The 19,250-nt window shown below is 44.2% G+C and overlaps 1 protein-coding gene across 4 annotated transcripts in view; it reads right to left on the reverse strand.

Annotated features, from left to right (window-relative positions):
- Positions 1-5,707: 5,707 nt before the first annotated feature.
- Positions 5,708-19,250, reverse strand: part of sh3tc2 (SH3 domain and tetratricopeptide repeats 2) — a 67,167-nt gene continuing 53,624 nt past the window's right edge. For all 4 annotated transcript variants that reach the window (XM_084331775.1, XM_084331774.1, XM_084331773.1 and 1 more), the window contains 7 exons: positions 14,364-14,530; positions 13,595-13,772; positions 13,110-13,260; positions 10,813-10,935; positions 10,199-10,349; positions 8,814-9,010; positions 5,708-7,049 (listed from right to left, as the gene is read on the reverse strand). In XM_084331775.1, coding sequence (XP_084187901.1) covers positions 6,060-7,049; positions 8,814-9,010; positions 10,199-10,349; positions 10,813-10,935; positions 13,110-13,260; positions 13,595-13,772; positions 14,364-14,530 — 1,957 coding nt within the window. In that variant the 3' untranslated portion in view covers positions 5,708-6,059. The remainder of the gene's footprint in view (positions 7,050-8,813; positions 9,011-10,198; positions 10,350-10,812; positions 10,936-13,109; positions 13,261-13,594; positions 13,773-14,363; positions 14,531-19,250) is intronic.

Raw genomic sequence — 19,250 nt, forward strand, 5'->3', positions numbered from 1 at the left:
AACTATCGGCTAATTTCGGCCAATCAAAGTCAACTATCCAAATCCTTAGTCAGGGACAGCCCTATGTGCCTTTCGAAAGTATCCAAACCCATTGAATTATTTTCAAATTGTGTTATGTTGAAAGCTCAAATTAACATCTCAAAAACCTTTTTTGTTACTCATTCACATGAAGTGCTCTATAATGTCAAAGTAGAGAAAAAACACACCATTTGCTGTAAAGGCTTAAAAGTAAGCTCTGGTGTATCCAACAGTGAAATATCTAAACATTTTACTATACTTTGACATTATAGAGCACTTTGTGTAGACGAGTAACAAAAATCCCATCTAAACATATCTTAATTTGAGCTGTCAAACAGCAAGATTTCAAAGGGTGTTCATACTTTCCGAAGGGACTGTATATGATTACCTAGAATCAGGGGCAGGTATATATATATATAATTATAAAAATAAAAAAAAGTTAGACTAAGGCTAAGGTTTGGTCGGATAAATACATGTGTGTCTGCTGTCAGGGGTGTAGCTTGAGATTCTGCCATGAAACAATCTATTTGGATTGTTAGCGCGCAAGCTTAAACAATTTGGGGCATTTATTTATTGATGAAAATGCATAATATTTTTTTAAATTTTTTACCAATCTTTTTTATAATACAGGCAATTATACTTTTGAGTCATCTACATTAACTTACTTTAGGATAATAATAAAACCATATTAATAAAAAGATAATAATAGTGTTCTCTGCCCCCCCCCCCCCCCCACCCAAGCTACTCCCCTTGTAGCGGGTGGCCTAATGGTTAGAGAAGCAGGTTTGTGACCGGAAGGTCGCTGGTTCGATCCCCTGGACTGGCAGGAAAAATCTGGGCTGGGGAAGTGAATTAATATCTCTCTCCTATCCCCTTGACACCAACCGCTGAAGTGCCCTTGAGCAAGGCACTTAACCCCCAACTGCTCCAGTGGCGTTGCTCAGTGGCCAATGGTATCAGACAGTGGTTGTACTGGGCAGCTCCCAGGTGTGAATGGAACTGTGTGAATGTGAAGCAGGGCGTTCCTGAAAAAGAGCAACCGCTCAGCGAACCTACCCTGGGTAAATAAAGGTTAATCAAAACAATTATAATCTGTCTGCTGTACGCGGCAAAACAAGAAATGGTAAGCCTTGTTGGCTGGCCCCCCTCCTCTGGGTCTGTGCCCCAGCCTGCCCCCCCCCCCCCCCCCCCCCCCCCCCCATTCAAAATGTTCTAGACACGCCCCTGGCTGGGTGACCTCACCATACACAAACTCAAGGTGAGATAAGATATTCCTTTATTGATGCCCTTAGGGAAATTCAGACGTCATAGGATAGCAGCATGGAGGAGGAGGGATGGGAGGTACAGGTATGGGCAGTAGTAGAAGAAAGACTTAAAGATAGGCAATCAAATTAAATATGAATATGAAAATATGAGAAAAAAAAATAAAATGTACTCTGAAGATAAAAATATTTGAAAAATAAACAATATACAAGGTGCAGGTGAGGGTCTGTAGCCTAACTGGCATATGGTATATATATAAGTCATACGTTGTAGTCTGTGCAGGTTTTGGTGGTTAAGAGTCAGACACACTTATAGTGGTCAGAAATTCCTAATAGTTCTCGAGTTCTGCAGCCGTTAGTTCTCCAGCTGCTTGCGGCTACTGATGGTTGCATTTCAGGCAATTGGGGAATAGGTGCATACGTATGATCAGAAAAGCTAAACCTGATCATTACTTCTCCTCTTGCGAGCTCCCATGGAGATGCAACCAGCTTTTGAAAAAACAAGCCTACTGTACCACCTCTACCTGCTCAGAATGGTGGTGAAAGTGATTTAATTTGAAATAAACCAGATATGTGCAAAGCTTTTAACTGTCACTTCACCTCTGGCCATTTATTTAATAGACTGCCTGCTGATATTTCTTCAGTAAACAATATTCCTAATTCTATAGCAGAGAACTCATCCAATTCTTACAGCAGCGTTCACATACTTGCCTGCGTATATTCTGCATGTACCTGGAGATTTGAAAACTCTAGGGGCCAGATCAGGGCCAAATCCTCACTGGCAGAGTTTTAGCATTTAGCCTGTCACATCCACACTGACCCCACTGTTGATGCGCTTCATTGCATCTTACGGACACGTGGCATTAATTTCTGAGGGTGTGCATAAACAACGCTTCAAAAAAAATACAGGATACATGGCCCTGCCCTCTTGCACACACACACGTATTTAAACGCAAGTACAGTATACTGCGGCCCTTAGTGCTCATATAATTGCTGCACCGCTTGCTCAATCTAACATTTATCTCTGGTAAAAATCCAGAAATGTCTGGAAAGCTGCTCACATTGTTCCTTTAAAGGTGGTGATTCCAGTGACTTAAATAATTATCATCCAATATCAAAATGATGCTGCTTAGCCAAAATCCTGGAATCATTAGTTAATTCTCATTTAGAGGCCTTCCTAGATGTTTATAACATTTTACAACCACAGCAATTACAGTTTAGACCAGGTATTAACAACAGTGGCAACACTTGTAATAAATACTATTGTTAACTATCTTGATAACCGTCAGCACTGTGCTGTACTCTTTATTGATTTATCAAAAACGTTTAACACTGTTGACCATAATATTTTAATAAATAAGCTATCTTCCATAGGATTGGATGAGCTTTCTGTTAACTGGTTTTATGATTATCTCTCAGGGAGAGCTCAAGATGTTTTTGCTGATGGTATAAAATCAAGCTCTCCCACATGGTGTCCCACAAGGGTCTATTCTGGGTCCACTTTTATTTACATTATATAAATAATAAATAATATGGTATTTTTTTTCCACATTGTGATGTAAATCTGTATGCAGATGATACAATCTTGTATGCCACCGGCTCCACTCTTAAACTGGCCGTTACAAATGTTCAGTCTGCTTTTGATGCCTTTCAGATATCTCTCATTAATCACAAGCCTATCTTAAATTCTGATAAAACAAATAGTATTTCATTGCATGCATCTCGCTCCACCTTAAAATCCTGTGTATCATAACACACTGAGTTTTATCACAGGAGATACATTTCTCACTCGCCGTTGTGTTTTTTATGAAAAAGTGAGATGACCTTTATTTATCTACTGTATAAGGCTCTGCTTATGAAACGTCCCTATTATCTCTTATCTTATCTTGCTTTTAAATACAGCACTATGGTACTAGGCCACAGGATCACTTAGCTTTACATGCATCATATGTAAAAATCAAGCTTGTCAAAACCGGTTTTAAATACTATGCCCCGTACAAATTAAATTAACTACAGAAAACCTTGAAGTTAGAATATTCCATTCCATTAGAAGATTTAAAAGTTTTGAGCTCTGATATTTTATATGCGTGTGCTCGTTTCATTTGATAATACAAATAATAATAATAAACTTTATTTGTATAGCACCCTTTCATACAAGAATTGCAGCCCATGGGGCTTCACAGCAGTAAAAATAGACATAAAATAAATGAGCATGAAACTTTGTTTTCGCAGTTTGTCACAATTTATACATGTTTGTTGATGTTCGCCTGAAGTTCTGCAAGTAAGCACAAAAGGCTCTATACAGTATTACAGTGTCACACCATTTGAATGTAGAGGATGTTAGTCATATCACCTTTTCCTGTTCATTTCAACATGCAGCCTAATCTGATCGCAAACCCTCTCTCCAGATTCTCGAGAAGAAGAAGATAGCTTGACATATTTCCCCATCTGTTTTATCATTTTGTCCAGATGCGTCACATATTGTCACGCATCTGTTCAAGTTTTTGCTAAAATTAATGTCCTTTTTTTTGTGCTGTCAACACTAAACAGCCCCAGCAGCCAGAGAGAAAAACTGTTCATAGCGGTGCACCCGGGAAACAATGTTAAAAGGATGTGCCTAAAGATGTGAGAGAAAACCATGTGAATACTTCAAAAGGAAGAATAATTCAAGACTTGTTTTGGAGTCTCGCCAAACGTTTTGCCTGCGGGGGTTGAAGGAGAAAGGCTCTCAACCCTGGTGTGCATGCAAATCATGTAGGCAAACATTCCCTCCTTTGGCCTGTTGGCCGTACACCAACCGATCCTTCGCTCCTTGATTGGGTTTGTGTGCCCAGCTGTTGCCCATTGTATCGGCTCCATAAAAAGAGTAGGCTGTGTGTATGAGGATCAAGTGTCAAATGCAACATTCCGGTTTATATCTGATTTACTGTAATTCAGGTAATGATAATAAGGAGGGTTTATTGTCTAAATAAGGGGTGAACTAAATACAAATCGCAAACTAAATACAAATTAAATCAGTTAAATTATGAACATCTGATACAGCGTTGATCTGTTTTCGAAAGGTCCAATTATTTCTATAGATTCTACAGACCTTTGCCTCTCACTCACAAAGTCTCCCTGGTGGCTCTTTTGGAGGGAATGAAGTGAACAGATGGACATCATCACTGGACCCCGTGGTTGACCAGAGCCCAAAATGTCAGAGAGAGAGACGGTCACTTTCCATACACTCTGCCTGACTCATTGCTGCTGTATGCAAATGACAAAACACATTTTTATCTCTCTCTCTCAGTCTCTCTCCTTCTCTCTCATGCACACAAGCACACAGAAACACACACACATACACAGATATACACAAAGACACACGCACACACCTGTTGCCAATGAGTGCAGCAGCTGATGAAACAGATTGAATCCAGTTGCAGCAGTGGTTGCTTTGGAGTGCCCCCCTCTGACAGAAAAAGGTACAACACTGTCATACTGGGCTTCATAACAAAGAGCTCAAAAGCTGTACGACAGCGCCCTCTGCTAGTTTGTCACATTTGACACGGCATCATTTTCCTAATGCAAGCGTCTCACTTCTTTTTCTCCCATATTCCAATTATTTTGCATAAATGTGCTTCCAAATATATCATGCCCCAGGGTAAGAGACAGATGGTTTTGTAGATACAGTACTGAATTCTGCCATCTGGACACATGCAATTTGAAATATGATTATAGAATATAAAATATCAGGCCTAAAATGGCTATGCGATTAATTAGATTAATTAATTACAAATCCTGTAATTAATTAGATTATTTTTTGTAATCGCCTGACAGCACTACTTTAAATTATACAAACTTACTTATTGGAGACATTCTGAAGGTTGTGTCATGACTATTACTACTGACTGATTGAATCCTGCCATTCACTACTGTTCACTACACTTTTATCACCATTATCTATTATTATTATTATTATTATTATTATTATTATTATTATTATTATTATTATTATTATTATTATTATTATTATTATTATTATTATTATTATTATTATTATTATATACCTATTCTGCCTGTACCAGCCCCCCCGCCCCTAAATAATAAAACAGTTGCTCAGGGAATAGGGAATCAAGACCAAGTTCTCTGTGTGTGCACAACGCGAGGCCCAGCATGCAAATGAGTGGTAATATACTTGTTTTCACCTGTACATTGTATATTACTACTGCACTTTACTGTTACATTTGCACTTATTTTCATTGTACTGTACTTGTACTGTATAATGACAATGAATTTGAATCTAATCTAATCTAAAAAATTCAGTTGTGATAATCTGAAACTGAGAGTAAAAAAGTACAGATTATTGAACATTGACCATGAATCTAACAAATAGAAGAACAAAAAGTCAGTCTTCATTAAACACCCTTGTTCAAATACGCATATAAATATAGGAATATTTTAATTACTGCAATACATCGTATTCAAGAAAAGAAAAAGACAATAACTCATCGTTATGTTTCAAGTCATGTCTTTCATCGAGTAACAAAAAAAAGTATATTTACAAAAACATATTTTACAAGCTTGATGTGCAGAGAACATCATGTACAGAGAATATATTTTAACTATACAAAAAGTACATACTTCGTTGTGACTTAATCTCTGAAAAGTATACATTATACAACAATATCAACAAAGTCCTTCCTACAATAAGTGCATACGTGTCTCGGAACGTTACAAACAGTTTTAAGGTCAAGAGACAATTGGAAAACGTGAGCAAAGAGCAACCTTGCCGGCGACGGGTTATGTGTAAATATGGTCTAAGTCCATGTGTTCACCATCATCATCTACATCCTCAGCCTTATCTTTCTCAGTGTAACCGCTTGATACACTGTCCGCTTTAACAACGTCCAGATTGACAGTCTCTACTTGGCAAACGCCAGATTGATTATCCTCAAGGCCGCTATCTTTGTGCGTCATTTCATGAACATCTATATCTGTTCCTTCAGAATGGATAGCTTCCTTTGTATTCAAATGAATCTCGGTGCGTCTTCTAGCTTCACAGGTGATGTCAGTAAGGCTGTGGTAAACAGGTATAGATATGGTCTGACTAGACTCGTCCCTGTCAGAGACTGAGTGGCCGTTGAGCGTCTTTGTTTCTGACGTCTGATCCTGGTCAGTCTGTATAGTGACCATGGAATCACTGGAGTCTGAGATGTGGTCTCTGGCTGTATCGAAAGACCCAGTCAGAATGCTGTCTGTGCACGAACGACTTTCCACCTCAGGCACACTGGCATCCACGCAGGATCCATCTGCGGTGTGCCCGCAAAGGCTGTCGTCCACCTCTTCCGTGTGCAGAAACTCTGGGACTTTATGGCTCCTCCAGGTGCCTATTTGTAAGTCATCCTCACCTTCGTTTTCAGAATCAATCTCCTCTTTACAGCCAGACCCTGAGTCTCTTCTCTCCGTGTCACATAAAACGACATGGCGGCCCTCCGTCCTCCCTTCTGTCTCGGCCTCCAAGACGCTCTCCTTCTCTCGTGCGGTCTCCGTGTCCGGTGGCTCCTCCTTCCTCTTTTCCTCCGGGTGCTCTGGATCTTCCTCGCCCGCCAGCACCCTCTGCAGGCTCTGCGCCCGCTCCCGGTATGCCTGGCACAGGTGGGGGTCTGGCATGTGGTTGGCGTGGATCTCCGCCAGCTTCATGCAGATCACGTACAGGGCCCGCGGGTCCGAGCGGTCCACTAGGGCAGCGGCCAGCGCCAGCTGGAAGTAGCCCACTGCATCAAAGGCATCCTGGGAGGAGCGGGAAGGTAAAAGTGAGATGTACTGTATTGTGATGTAATTTTGATATTCTCACAAGGTCTGTTTGTTTCATTACATGTGCAACAAAATATACAATAAGACATCAGAATATTTACGTATTGTATCGAAAATGTAACATGTGTGTACATATTACATATAAGTACATATTCCAAAACTTTTCAAATGTTCAGAAAACTTTTAAGTTCCCCTACTGGGGATGGAACCCTACCCTTAACCATAGACTTTAACAGTAACCTCCTGCTTCAACTCCTGGTTGCAGCGTTTGTTTTGGAATGTGCCAATACCGGTATATAATGGCTATGACATAACGTACATTATGTACCCTTTTTCCTGTGGTCGATTAGTACTTTATTAACTTTTTCTGATGAGACTGTGTTTGTCTGTCCCAACCTACAGTAGTGTGAACACAAACGGGCGTGACACCTGTTTCTGCAGGTTTCTTCTGTATGTATGTGGTGTGAAAACCACATAACAAGTTAATAGAAACTCCAATTTTGAGCCAGGTTCCGTCTTCTTTCCACAACGTTGATTGATTCCAACACGTCCGTCTGTCCGTCTGAGTGCCTGCCTGCCTGCCTGTCTGTCTGTCTGTCTGTCTGTCTGTCTGTCTGTCTGTCTGTCTGTCTGTCTGTCTGTCTGTCTGTCTGTCTGTCTGTCTGTCTGTCTGTCTGTCTGTCTGTCTGTCTGTCTGTCTGTCTGTCTGTCTGTCTGTCTGTCTGTCTGTCTGTCTGTCTGTCGGTCTCCCGCACCTTGTGTATACGGTTTACTTTTACTCATAGTATATATTCAGATTAAAAATGTTCTGCCCATATTTATTGTAACGTATAATATAACCGATAGGGCATACAGACCCTCATTTGCACCTTTGTTTACACTTTGTTTATTTTTCTCATTTTTATATTCAGAGTTAATTATATTGTTTACACTGTTTACTTTTCTTGTATTTTTAACATTCAGATTGAATTGTATTGCGTATACCGTAATTCCTCTAATAGTAACCCCGGCTTGTATTTGTTTCAACTGTAGCGGATACCAGGCTTGTATTAGGAGGAGGCATGTATAAGAGAGAGGCCTATATTTCAAATTTTCAAACAGATCATAATGAATAAATCAACATTTTGTGTCAGTTTGAACCCAGTAAAATGTACTGGGTTCATTTATTGAAACCAAGTACTGTATGAAATATGGTAGTAAACAGTGCAATTACAGGTGGTCAAAAAAAGTAAAATAGTGCAATCACAATACTGGTATAATAATAATAATAATAATAATAATAATAATAATAATAATAATAATAATAATAATAATAATAATAATAATAATAATAATAATAATAATAATAATAATAATAATAATAATAATAATAATAATAATAACTTTGTTTTATACAATTCTGAGGTAGGCTTACTCTCTTGGTAAACATTAACACCATACCATTATATGGTATTTACTGCACAGCCAGGCCAGCATATAACAACAATAACAAAATATACCCGGCTTGTATTAGGAGGCCGGCTTATAATTGCTTAGCTCAACAGCGCACCCGGTCATTAATAGAGACCCGGTTTTTAATTGAATACCGGTTACTATTAGAGGAATTACGGTATTTATGTCTTTCTTCTATTACCCTACTACCCATACCTTCCCTCCCCCCTCCCCTATGCTGCTACTATATGACACCTGAATTTCCCAGAGCGGATCAATAAAGGAATATCTTATCTTATCTTATGTTACCTTGAGTTTGTGTATGGTGAGGTCACCCAGCCTGGTGTAGATCTTGGTGTAGTAGCGAGCCTCCGCTGGGTGCTGCATCACAGTGGGGCAGAGAGACAGAGACTTGAGGTAGTAGTTCTCTGCCATCTCGTACTGCTTCAGGGAATAGTATACAGTAGCCAGTCGATGGTAGGCCGTCCGTTCGTTCACACACGCGCCTGGGGGAGGGAGAAATGACAATGGTTACCGTGATTCAAGCAATACCAAGATAGCTACGACTTGGTATGTAGTAGTAGTAGTAGTAGTAGTAGTAGTTTTATTCAGTCAACACACACAATACAATATGCACAATCATTCCAGACTGTCAACAAATCTTTGATTTTGGCAGTGACTGAAAAGGTACCGGTAAAAAAAAAAAAAAAAAAAAAAAAGGAATTATTCACATTTCACATTCACATAAAAAAATAGCTATACAAATACAAGCCTTTTTTTGTTTTATTAAAGTGAATGACTCATTCTTACATTTATATTATGTATATCATGTGTTGCCAGTTCCACAGAACCTCATAGGTCATGATGGATGAATTGGAGTGGATTTGTGCCGGTGATTGGGAACACGATGAGGCTATCATATCATACTACTGTACCACCACTGTTTCAGCATGTGAGCGTGACATGTGATCATGGAACATAAAACACCAATGTGCTCTATGTCTTGGAGACAAACTCTGCCGGTTGACTTTCAACTTTCCTGGCTCTACTACCACAGTAGATGTTGAGGAAATAGAGTCTACAGTTCACGAGAGGTCCGCTCTCCACCTGGCATTTCTGGGGGGGGGGGGCGTACACATAAGCCGCCACTGGGATGGGGGGATGACAGGGGAGTGGCTAACCATACTGTATGTGAGTAAGTGAATGAGAATTTACTCCCAAATCATATTACGCAACATAATAATATACATGGTTTTGACCATGACCTTATTATGGCCAAGTCATACATCTATGGATCATCCCAAATCTCCTTTTTCCAATGGCAGAGAATCTGGATTTAGTACCACCAGGCGCCCGGCAGCAAAGACCGTGAATTAAATCTACTGTAAGTACAGTTACTTTTGCACAATGTCCATAGCTCCGGCATTTTTTATCGGATTGCAGCGTCCCGTCCCCCCCTAGACATTCACAGAAAGGTAAAGAAACTATTTCATGACGGCTTCCTGTCCTCACATCCAAATCATCCGGTTTCCGATGCAATGCGGAGAGATTTTTATAAGCTCATATTTCGCTAATAACATTTAGAATCATTGCTAAACAGACGTAGTACTGAAAATATACACTTTGAGTGCTGTTTTGATAGGGTTAGGGTCTTTACTCTACATAAACATACTTTAAACATAGATAGCAGGTACCTGTTTTGGGGCTAATCTCAACGGCCAGTATGGCGTACTGCAGCGCCTCCTCCTGTTCCTTCTGGGTCATCAGCAGCTGTGTCAGTTTACTCAGCAGTCTGAACTCTGAATGGACGTCCTTGATGCTCCGCGCAAAAGGCAGACTCCCGTCCTAAACCGCAACACATCGGCTGTCATCTCTCTGAACCCCGCTGGCAGCCCTGCCCCCGTACCGTATAAACTCCATTGGCTATATATATATTTATCTATATCTGCATATAATATTGTTTATATTCATGCATATATTCCTATCTATATTATATATTCCTGCTTATATACACACACACTGTATAGACTATATCTATATATATCCCATACCTACTCGTGTTAGTGTACATAATAATACTGTACATACATCAGATTAGTACATTACTCAGTAGCTTCATTATATATATTCCATGAATGCACTTTACTGTTACCTTTGCACTCTAATCCAATCTAATCTAATTAACCGACGTCACGGTGTGAAAGATCGACACATCGCAATGTCATTGAACTGATAGCTTGGAGATCCACTAACAGAACCACAGAAGTGACTTGGAGTGAACGCACACAGACCCCCTGCTGAGGCTCACCCTGAAGAAAGGCAGTGAGGCCAGTCTGTTTCTGTGGCCTTTGAAGAACACGTCGCCTGCCTCCTCATAGATGCTCATAGCGAAACGAGGGTCGTTCATCCTCAGGGCTGTCTTCACTGCTGCCTGTCAATCAAAAGCAATTATTAGGTTTGACAAATCAATATTGACATAATGATACCCAATGGGAACGGTCAGACAACACCGAAGCCCTACAGGAAGGGACATAGCAGACTGTTCTTCCTCAGGAGACTCAGGTCTTTCAACATGTGCTGTTGCGAGCCAGTCTGTAGTAGCCAGCGTCCTCTGCTTCGTGGTAGTATGCTTGGGGGGTAACATCAACTCAAGAGACACTAACAAACTGAACGAGCTGGTGACGAAGGATAGCTCCGTAGTGAGAGTCAAACTGGTCAAACTAGAGGTGGTGGCATAGAGGAGGATGGAACACCACTCCCACCCCCTCTATGAGGAGCTAGCCAAGATGAGGAGCAAGTTCAGCCATAGACTTATTCCCCCATGACACACCACAAATTGCCTCATCCAGTCATTCGTGCCAGTAGCCATCAGGCTCCACCACCTGCCATGCATTACTGTTCACTACTGTTATCACTATCATCATTACTTTGTTCTATGTTCTATGCTCTATTATGATTTTATTATTACCTATTCTACCTGTACCCACCCCCCATGTTGCTATGACACCTGAATTTCCCCAAGGGCTTTAATAAAGGAACACTTGAGGATAAATTGTATGCATTTGTGATGATGTGCAAACCAGCATTTAATCAGTTTGACAGAATAGAGGATGTTATAAATGAGATTAAGGGGATTGTAACTGATGCATGTGATTTGATTACCACTGTTTCCCTCCTAGCAATTTCTTTTTTAAATAGCAGCATAATATGAATTAATTAAAATATAAATGATCAAATAAAGTATACATGCACTGTGTGCAACAAATAAAATTGCAAATATAGCAGATATTAACAATGTTGCTACTGTATAGTTTAGGAACGAGAAGTTTCTACTTAAGATGATTATCAGTGCTGTTGTTGACTACTGAGAAAACCAGGAGAAGATCAAATGCCAAGAAAAAGCAATGAAAAAAGAAAACAACACATTTGCATCATTCAACCTCTTTTCTGAAGCTTTTTCCAGTCTGCCCTCCTAGATAGTAGATGGACTGCATTTATATAACAGCTTTTATCTAAAGCACTTCCCAACTTATTCACTCATTCACTCACACATTGACGGCGGAGGCGACCATGCAAGGAGCCAACCAGCTCACTGGGAGCAGTTAGGGGTTAAGTGTCTTGCTCAAGTACTGTGTAGCCTACACTTCAACACACTGCCGGGAGGAGCCGGGAATTGAACCGGGAACCTTCGGATTAGCAGACGACCGCTCTACAATGATGACATCCTGTCGCTCCTTCCACTCTACCACTTCCACCACCTATCCTCCTCTCACCTGCAGGTACATGTCAGCCAGCTCCTCCTCTCACCTGTCAGGTACATGTCAGCCAGCTCCTCCTCCTCTCACCTGCAGGTACATGTCAGCCAGCTCCTCCTCTCACCTGTCAGGTACATGTCAGCCAGCTCCTCCTCTCACCTGTCAGGTACATGTCAGCCAGCTCCTCCTCTCACCTGCAGGTACATGTCAGCCAGCTCCTCCTCTCACCTGTCAGGTACATGTCAGCCAGCTCCTCCTCTCACCTGCAGGTACATGTCAGACAGCTCGTCCTCTCACCTGCAGGTACATGTCAGCCAGCTCCTCCTCTCACCTGCAGGTACATGTCAGACAGCTCGTCCTCTCACCTGCAGGTACATGTCAGCCAGCTCCTCCTCTCACCTGTCAGGTACATGTCAGCCAGCTCCTCCTCTCACCTGTCAGGTACATGTCAGCCAGCTCCTCCTCTCACCTGCAGGTACATGTCAGCCAGCTCCTCCTCTCACCTGCAGGTACATGTCAGCCAGCTCCTCCTCTCACCTGTCAGGTACATGTCAGCCAGCTCCTCCTCTCACCTGCAGGTACATGTCAGCCAGCTCCTCCTCTCACCTGTCAGGTACATGTCAGCCAGCTCCTCCTCTCACCTGCAGGTACATGTCAGCCAGCTCCTCCTCTCACCTGTCAGGTACATGTCAGCCAGCTCCTCCTCCTCTCACCTGCAGGTACATGTCAGCCAGCTCCTCCTCTCACCTGCAGGTACATGTCAGCCAGCTCCTCCTCTCACCTGTAGGTCCATGTCCGCCAGCTCCTCCTCTCACCTGTCAGATACATGTCAGCCAGCTCCTCCTCTCACCTGCAGGTACATGTCCGCCAGCTCGTCCTCGTGGATCAGGTAGTAGATGCGTCCCACCTGGAGCCAGGTCTCGGACTCCTCCTCTCTCTTGCCCAGGTCGATGGAGATCCTGAGGCTCTGCTTGGTGTAGTCCAGTGACTTACGAGATGATCTGCACACAAGCCACAGCAGTGAACGGGTTCATTAGGACAACAGCCAGTGGTGGCAAAAGTACACACTTTTCTTAAAATTAAGAGGGGAAAAAATACTTATTATTAAAAACCTACTATGTTAATGTCTATATTACTACCTACTATGTACTATGTTACCATCCCTATAATACTATGCTAATATGTCTATATTACTACTGTACCTACTATGCTAACATGTCTATACTACTACCTACTATGCTAACATGTCCATACTACTACCTACTAGGGATGAGCGTGAGTAATCGATTTTGGATGTGTGTGCGATGCCCCTTTGAAGAGCCTCTGCAGCCTCACCTCTCGGTGTTGAGAGTCAGGTAGAGGCTGCTGAGGATCTCCAGGTACTCTCCCTCCAGACGCTTGTCCTTCAGCTCCCTGGACACCAACACACAGTGCTCATAGTACATGATGCTCTGGCCGTACAGCAGCAGGTCTGCATACAGACGACTCAGCACCTTGGCTACCACCATCTGACCTATAGCAGGGAGGGGGAGGGAGAGAGAGAGAGAGAGAGAGAGAGAGAGAGAGAGAGAGAGAGAGAGAGAGAGAGAGAGAGAGAGAGAGAGAGAGAGAGAGAGAGAGAGAGAGAGAGAGAGAGAGAGAGAGAGAGAGAGAGAGAGAGAGAGAGAGAGAGAGAGAGAGAGAGAGAGAGAGAGAGAGAGAGAGAGAGAGAGAGAGAGAGAGAGAGAGAGAGAGAGAGAGATTTTATTTGAATGTTATGTTCCAACACAGCATTGGAACCGAGTGGTAACGTTAGTGACTAACATGCTACAGTATGTATCTTGGCTTTGCTAACTACAGTCAAATGGGTCTATTGTGGCTACTGTAGCTCTAGTAACATTACAATCACAAAGAGGGTCTATGACCGTAGTAGTACGTCTGCGTTAAAAGCATCCCGACGGGTGCTTGGACTTAGTCTGACCGCAAGGTATTCTGGGTAAATGTTCCACACCAGGGTACCTCTCCCACCAACAAACCCACAGAAAGTAGCGACCAAAGAGGTGACCTAACATACACCCTTGGTGTAATACTGCACACTGGATCTAATTTGTGAACTCCTACTCACTGTGCAGGTTCCTGGCATGTAAAGCGATGAGTAGCCCCATCTCGTAACACACCCTGACGTCTTGACTCCTCCCCCTGTCCTTGTAGCTCCGCCCCAACCACAGGTAGGTCTGAACGTGCTCCTCGTCCGTAGGGCTCTCCCACAGATCCAGGAACAGGTGTAGTGATCTGGAGGAGAGAAAAAAAGGTTTAAAGTAAATCTAAAAGTAAATAGGCCTTGACAAAACAAACTAGGAATTATCTAACCGCTACCTTTACAACCGGGTGTGATAAATGATGATACATTCAGCTCTCGATTCAATTTGATGCACGATACATCAGACCTGCACATCCAAGTCTACTATTGGGGGAAACACAGACACTGTTCCTATTGACCACCATTGTATCTGGCCTGTATACAAATTGTCAGCAGAGCGCTTACATTGTTTAAAACGTTTGTTTTGTTAGTGCATCATGTTAAAGGAACACTCCAACATTTTGGGAAATTAGCTTATTTGCCATCTACCCTGGAGTTAGACAAGATGATACATACCTTTTTCTTCTCTGTGCATGCAGTAGGAGTAGGAAGACGTGCACCGTTAGCCTAGCTTAGCGTCAGTCACTGGAAGTAGGTTCCTCCATTAGCCTAGTTCCCAATGTCTTCCTACTCCTACTGCATGCACAGAGAAGAAAAAGTTATGTATCTTCTTGTCTAACTCCAGGGTAGATGGCAAATAAGCTAATTTCCCAAAATGTTGTAGTGTTCCTTTAAGTAAAGTAATTACTTTCCAACCCTGGCCGTCATTGAGAGTTCACACCATTGTGAAAAGTTAGGTTTGATCTGTTTTCAGGCTCCTTCAGTCTTCCCTACGGTATTTCCTCATTCAGCTGCAGGATATTTCCTCATTTCCCTACCTGGACATTTAATATCACACTTATGAATCTCCAAGTGACCTAAAACTAAGAGGTAATGACAATTTCTTGGCCTTGATAGTCTTCAATGTGATTTATATCCCTGTGTTTTGTCCTAAAGTTGTAGTTTATGAACAAACGCTGGCTAATCCCTGTTTATTCCCTGGGTAGTCTTTGCCAAAAAATAGGTGTGGCGATCAAAATTCAGTGTGGAGGTATTGCCGGTCTGATGTATACTGGGTTCACAATTTGATATTCGATCCTTGTCTGTTGTTAATATACTTGCAGATATATACTGCCTTGTCTGTGGAGTGCTTGTGCCATCTTCTGGAGACATACAGCTGTGCCGGAGGTGTACTGTTGCATTGTGGGGAATTGAGTTGCAATACAGCAAGCCACTTACATGGATGGACCTCCTTATTTCATGTAATTAACCCTTTCACTGCCACACTACCAAAGGGTTAACCCTTTGACTGCGACAATACAGAAGGATAACCCTTTCACTGCCACATGACAAAGGGTTAACCATTTCACAACCACACTACAGAAGGTTAACCTTTTCACTACCACACTACAGACGGTTAAGGTTAACGTTAGGTTATGACTATAACCAAGTTCTGTTAGTATAGCGACGCTCGGCATCGCTCTCTGCACTATCTCGCATACGCGCACGCGCACTGAATAAAGACCACAATGTACCTTTAATCCCAATATTCGTCTGACCACACCCCTATCAGCTTACCCATATAAGCAGGGGTGGGGCCACCCACTCTCCTCCTTCCCAAGCTTTCGCCACAAGGCGAGGTCAAAGGCTGCAGCGGCGTCGGATGCCGAGCGTCGCTATACTAACAGAACTTGGTTATAGTCATAACCTAACGTTCTGTATCGTATATCGCTCTCGCTCGGCATCGCTCTCTGCACAAGGGAGGCCGAGCGAGAGCCAACGGCCGACAAATACACCCCGCTGACAGCCCCCACAAACCATCAGAACAGGGAGGGCCGAGCCCCCCCGACCCACCCTAATGGCGGGCACCCCCCCTATTAGGGGCTTCACGGGAGGGCGACGGACCCGACCGTGCGAAGAGGCACTCAAGCAACTCAACGCACAGGGTGAGCAGACCGTGGCTTGACCCCACGACTACACACACGCACAACCCGCATGCCACCCGGGAACGAACGGAGGAACAACCTCGTTACTGCCCCCAGAATCACGGGGTCAAGGGCAAACCCAACCCCGTGGCAAGGCCGTAGCAGCGGAGCACGAAGGAAGACCCAGACCCACCAAAAGGACTGGACTCCCTAGAATGGGGGCCCGGAGAAGTCCATGATGCCAGCATCAAGACCCCACCAGGTGGGCACGTAGTGCCCCGCCCCCCACATCGCCAGCGTATTCGGACAAAGGCCCCTCAGTTACTGCACCTGGTATTCCCAGGCGGAATCCCATCCAAGTACTAACCAGGCCAGAACCTGCTTAGCTTCCGAGATCGGACGAGATCGGGCGTGTTCAGGTTGGTATGGCCGTAAGCCGAGCGGGCCCTGTCCCCCCAATAGTACACCACCTGGCACACTGACCCTGCAGAACAGGCAGTCAGCATGGCCGTAAGCACACAAAAAAGGTTAACCAACGGAAGCAGGCAGCGCACCGGGGAAAAACCAGGCAACAGGCTGTTAACCCTAGCCTGGAGACTGCGGACGAGACAGGCGCCAGAGGGGACAGCTGAACACAGCCGCCCCGGCGGAAGGAGCGTAAGCTGGCGGTGTTGCATGACCAAGCCTCCATTTAAAAACCCCCACCCAGAGGGGTCGAGGCAGAGAAGGCTGACACGATTGGCAGACGTCATGAACGTGCAGGGGCACCCTCAAACGGTGAACCCGGGAGTTGACACTGCTCCAACACACCAGGGAATCAACCACCTCGGTGTTACCCAATGCGGTGGTTGTTCCTATAACCCCTCAAGAAAAAACTCCAAAACACACCTGCGGGTATACACCGGCTATACCGCAGTACAAGTGTTTCAGTTTCCAAAAAGGGTTAACCCAGGCCTACGGGTCGCAAACATCACTTCGGACCGGGCCTGGCGGTACGGGAAGCACAGGGTCACCAGAGGAGGTCAAAAAACCACCCCCACAGGCCCCTCTTCGCCATGCGTGAGAGAGGAGCGAAAAATAATGGAGAACCAGCCCCTAAGCACACCGTACCTGGTATTCCCCGGCGGTCTCCCAACCAAGTACTAACCAGGACCAACCTGTGTAGCGGCCGAGATCCGACGAGATCGAGCGCGTACAGAATGGCATGGCTGTAAGCCATGACGACAGTGCTGAGTAAAAACATACCCAACCAGGGTCTCCATAGCGCTTAACCCTGTGACACCCAGACCGACCTGGCATTTTTCCCCCTGAAAAAAGCCCAAGTCCCTCAGGGTACCAGAACAGCAGATCTGCATCCCCGGCGGACAACGGGTTCAACTGATCTGGACCAGCGTGACCAGAACCAGTCCCGTGCCCTAACCACGCCGACATGCCTACTCCAGGAGAAGGGCAGATATGCGTGTTGATCTTAACATGAAAAGAAGGCGCCAACCAGACGTTCGGACGAACCGCGCCTGGTGGCCCACCCCAAGGGCGTGAGACCCCACCACATATGTTCAGATCCATCCCGTCATCATCCCCCAGACATGAACGAGAATCCGTCGACAACCCACCCAGGTCATGGGATGTGGTCGTCGGAAGAGGAAAAACCCCCATCTCAGTTGCTTTATAAAAACGCTGTTTCAACCACAAGCAACCAAGGCGTGCCAGTCAATCGCCTGTTTATAGCGAGCTAGCACTATACGTGCGTCGGGACACACCCCCATCAATGAACAGGCTATTTAGACCTGTCATTGAATCCCCAAGGCGCCCAGGGGAACGACAAGAGGGGTGTGACACTCCCTAACTCCAACACTTCTGGAATAGAAAGAAGGAAGCATCAACAGTATGTATCCCAGTCTACACAGCCGGGGTAAAAAAATTTCACATTTTTACATCCCACCACCCTCCCATAGGAAAGAGACGGGGATCCCCAGAGAGACTTCCCACGCGAGCTGTACAGATTGAAAAGAATATATTGCACCTTGAGCCATGTAAAAAACTGGTTTTAGGGCCTCCGGGGAAGAGGCACTGGACCCATACACACTCAATAAACGAATTGAATCGAATATACATACAATAGAAAAGGACCCTTCTAGAGGGTCCACTCACTTTGACAATCTGAGGAGGAAGGCTCTGTACTCTGATGGAGGCTTCCTCACATGGAAGAAGGAGTCCGAACTCACAGAAGGCCTGAATAGGCGCTTGGTGAGGAGGAGCCCTGACCACCCCCCCTGAAAACAGATCCATCACATGGACCTGAACAGCACACGGAAGTCCTACCAACAGAGACGCGCACGGTGACGTACTCTATGGCGGGGGAATTCCTGCGGTGCACACGCCCAATATACCAGGCCGTGGGACCAGGAACTCCCTTCCCCCCCCCCCCCCCCCCCCCCCCCCCGTAACGTGCCGAACCGCCACGTGACGGGAACCTTGAAGGACAGGGGGTGAGGAAAGGTTACCAGTTCACCCCTTTACGACCCCACACCCATGATACGATGTAACGACAAAAAGAGAATATGACACAGTCATAGTCAGCTCTATGAAGCGTTTCACAGCTCCACACAGCGCATGAGCTAACCTGCTATCTGATTTTTACTAAGGAAAAACACAGAATAGAGAGGGCTCTAAGAACCCCGGTCCAACATACACATGTGCTTCTGTGGCCAGTACAACCCAGTTGTAGGTCACATGACACACACAACCCATCATCACCTACAAAAAATGGCAAAAACACTCAACAGAGGAACGCCGTTTTTTTCACAATGAGAGAATACATCATTCTTGATTAGTATCGACCACAGGCCTTGCTAAGCACACATGACAGCAACCAAACCAATTTCCCTTTAGGAAATAAGTTTCTCCA

This window comes from Notolepis coatsorum, assembly GCF_963971535.1.
Source record: "Notolepis coatsorum genome assembly, chromosome: 16".
NCBI classification, from domain to species: Eukaryota; Metazoa; Chordata; class Actinopteri; order Aulopiformes; family Paralepididae; genus Notolepis; species Notolepis coatsorum.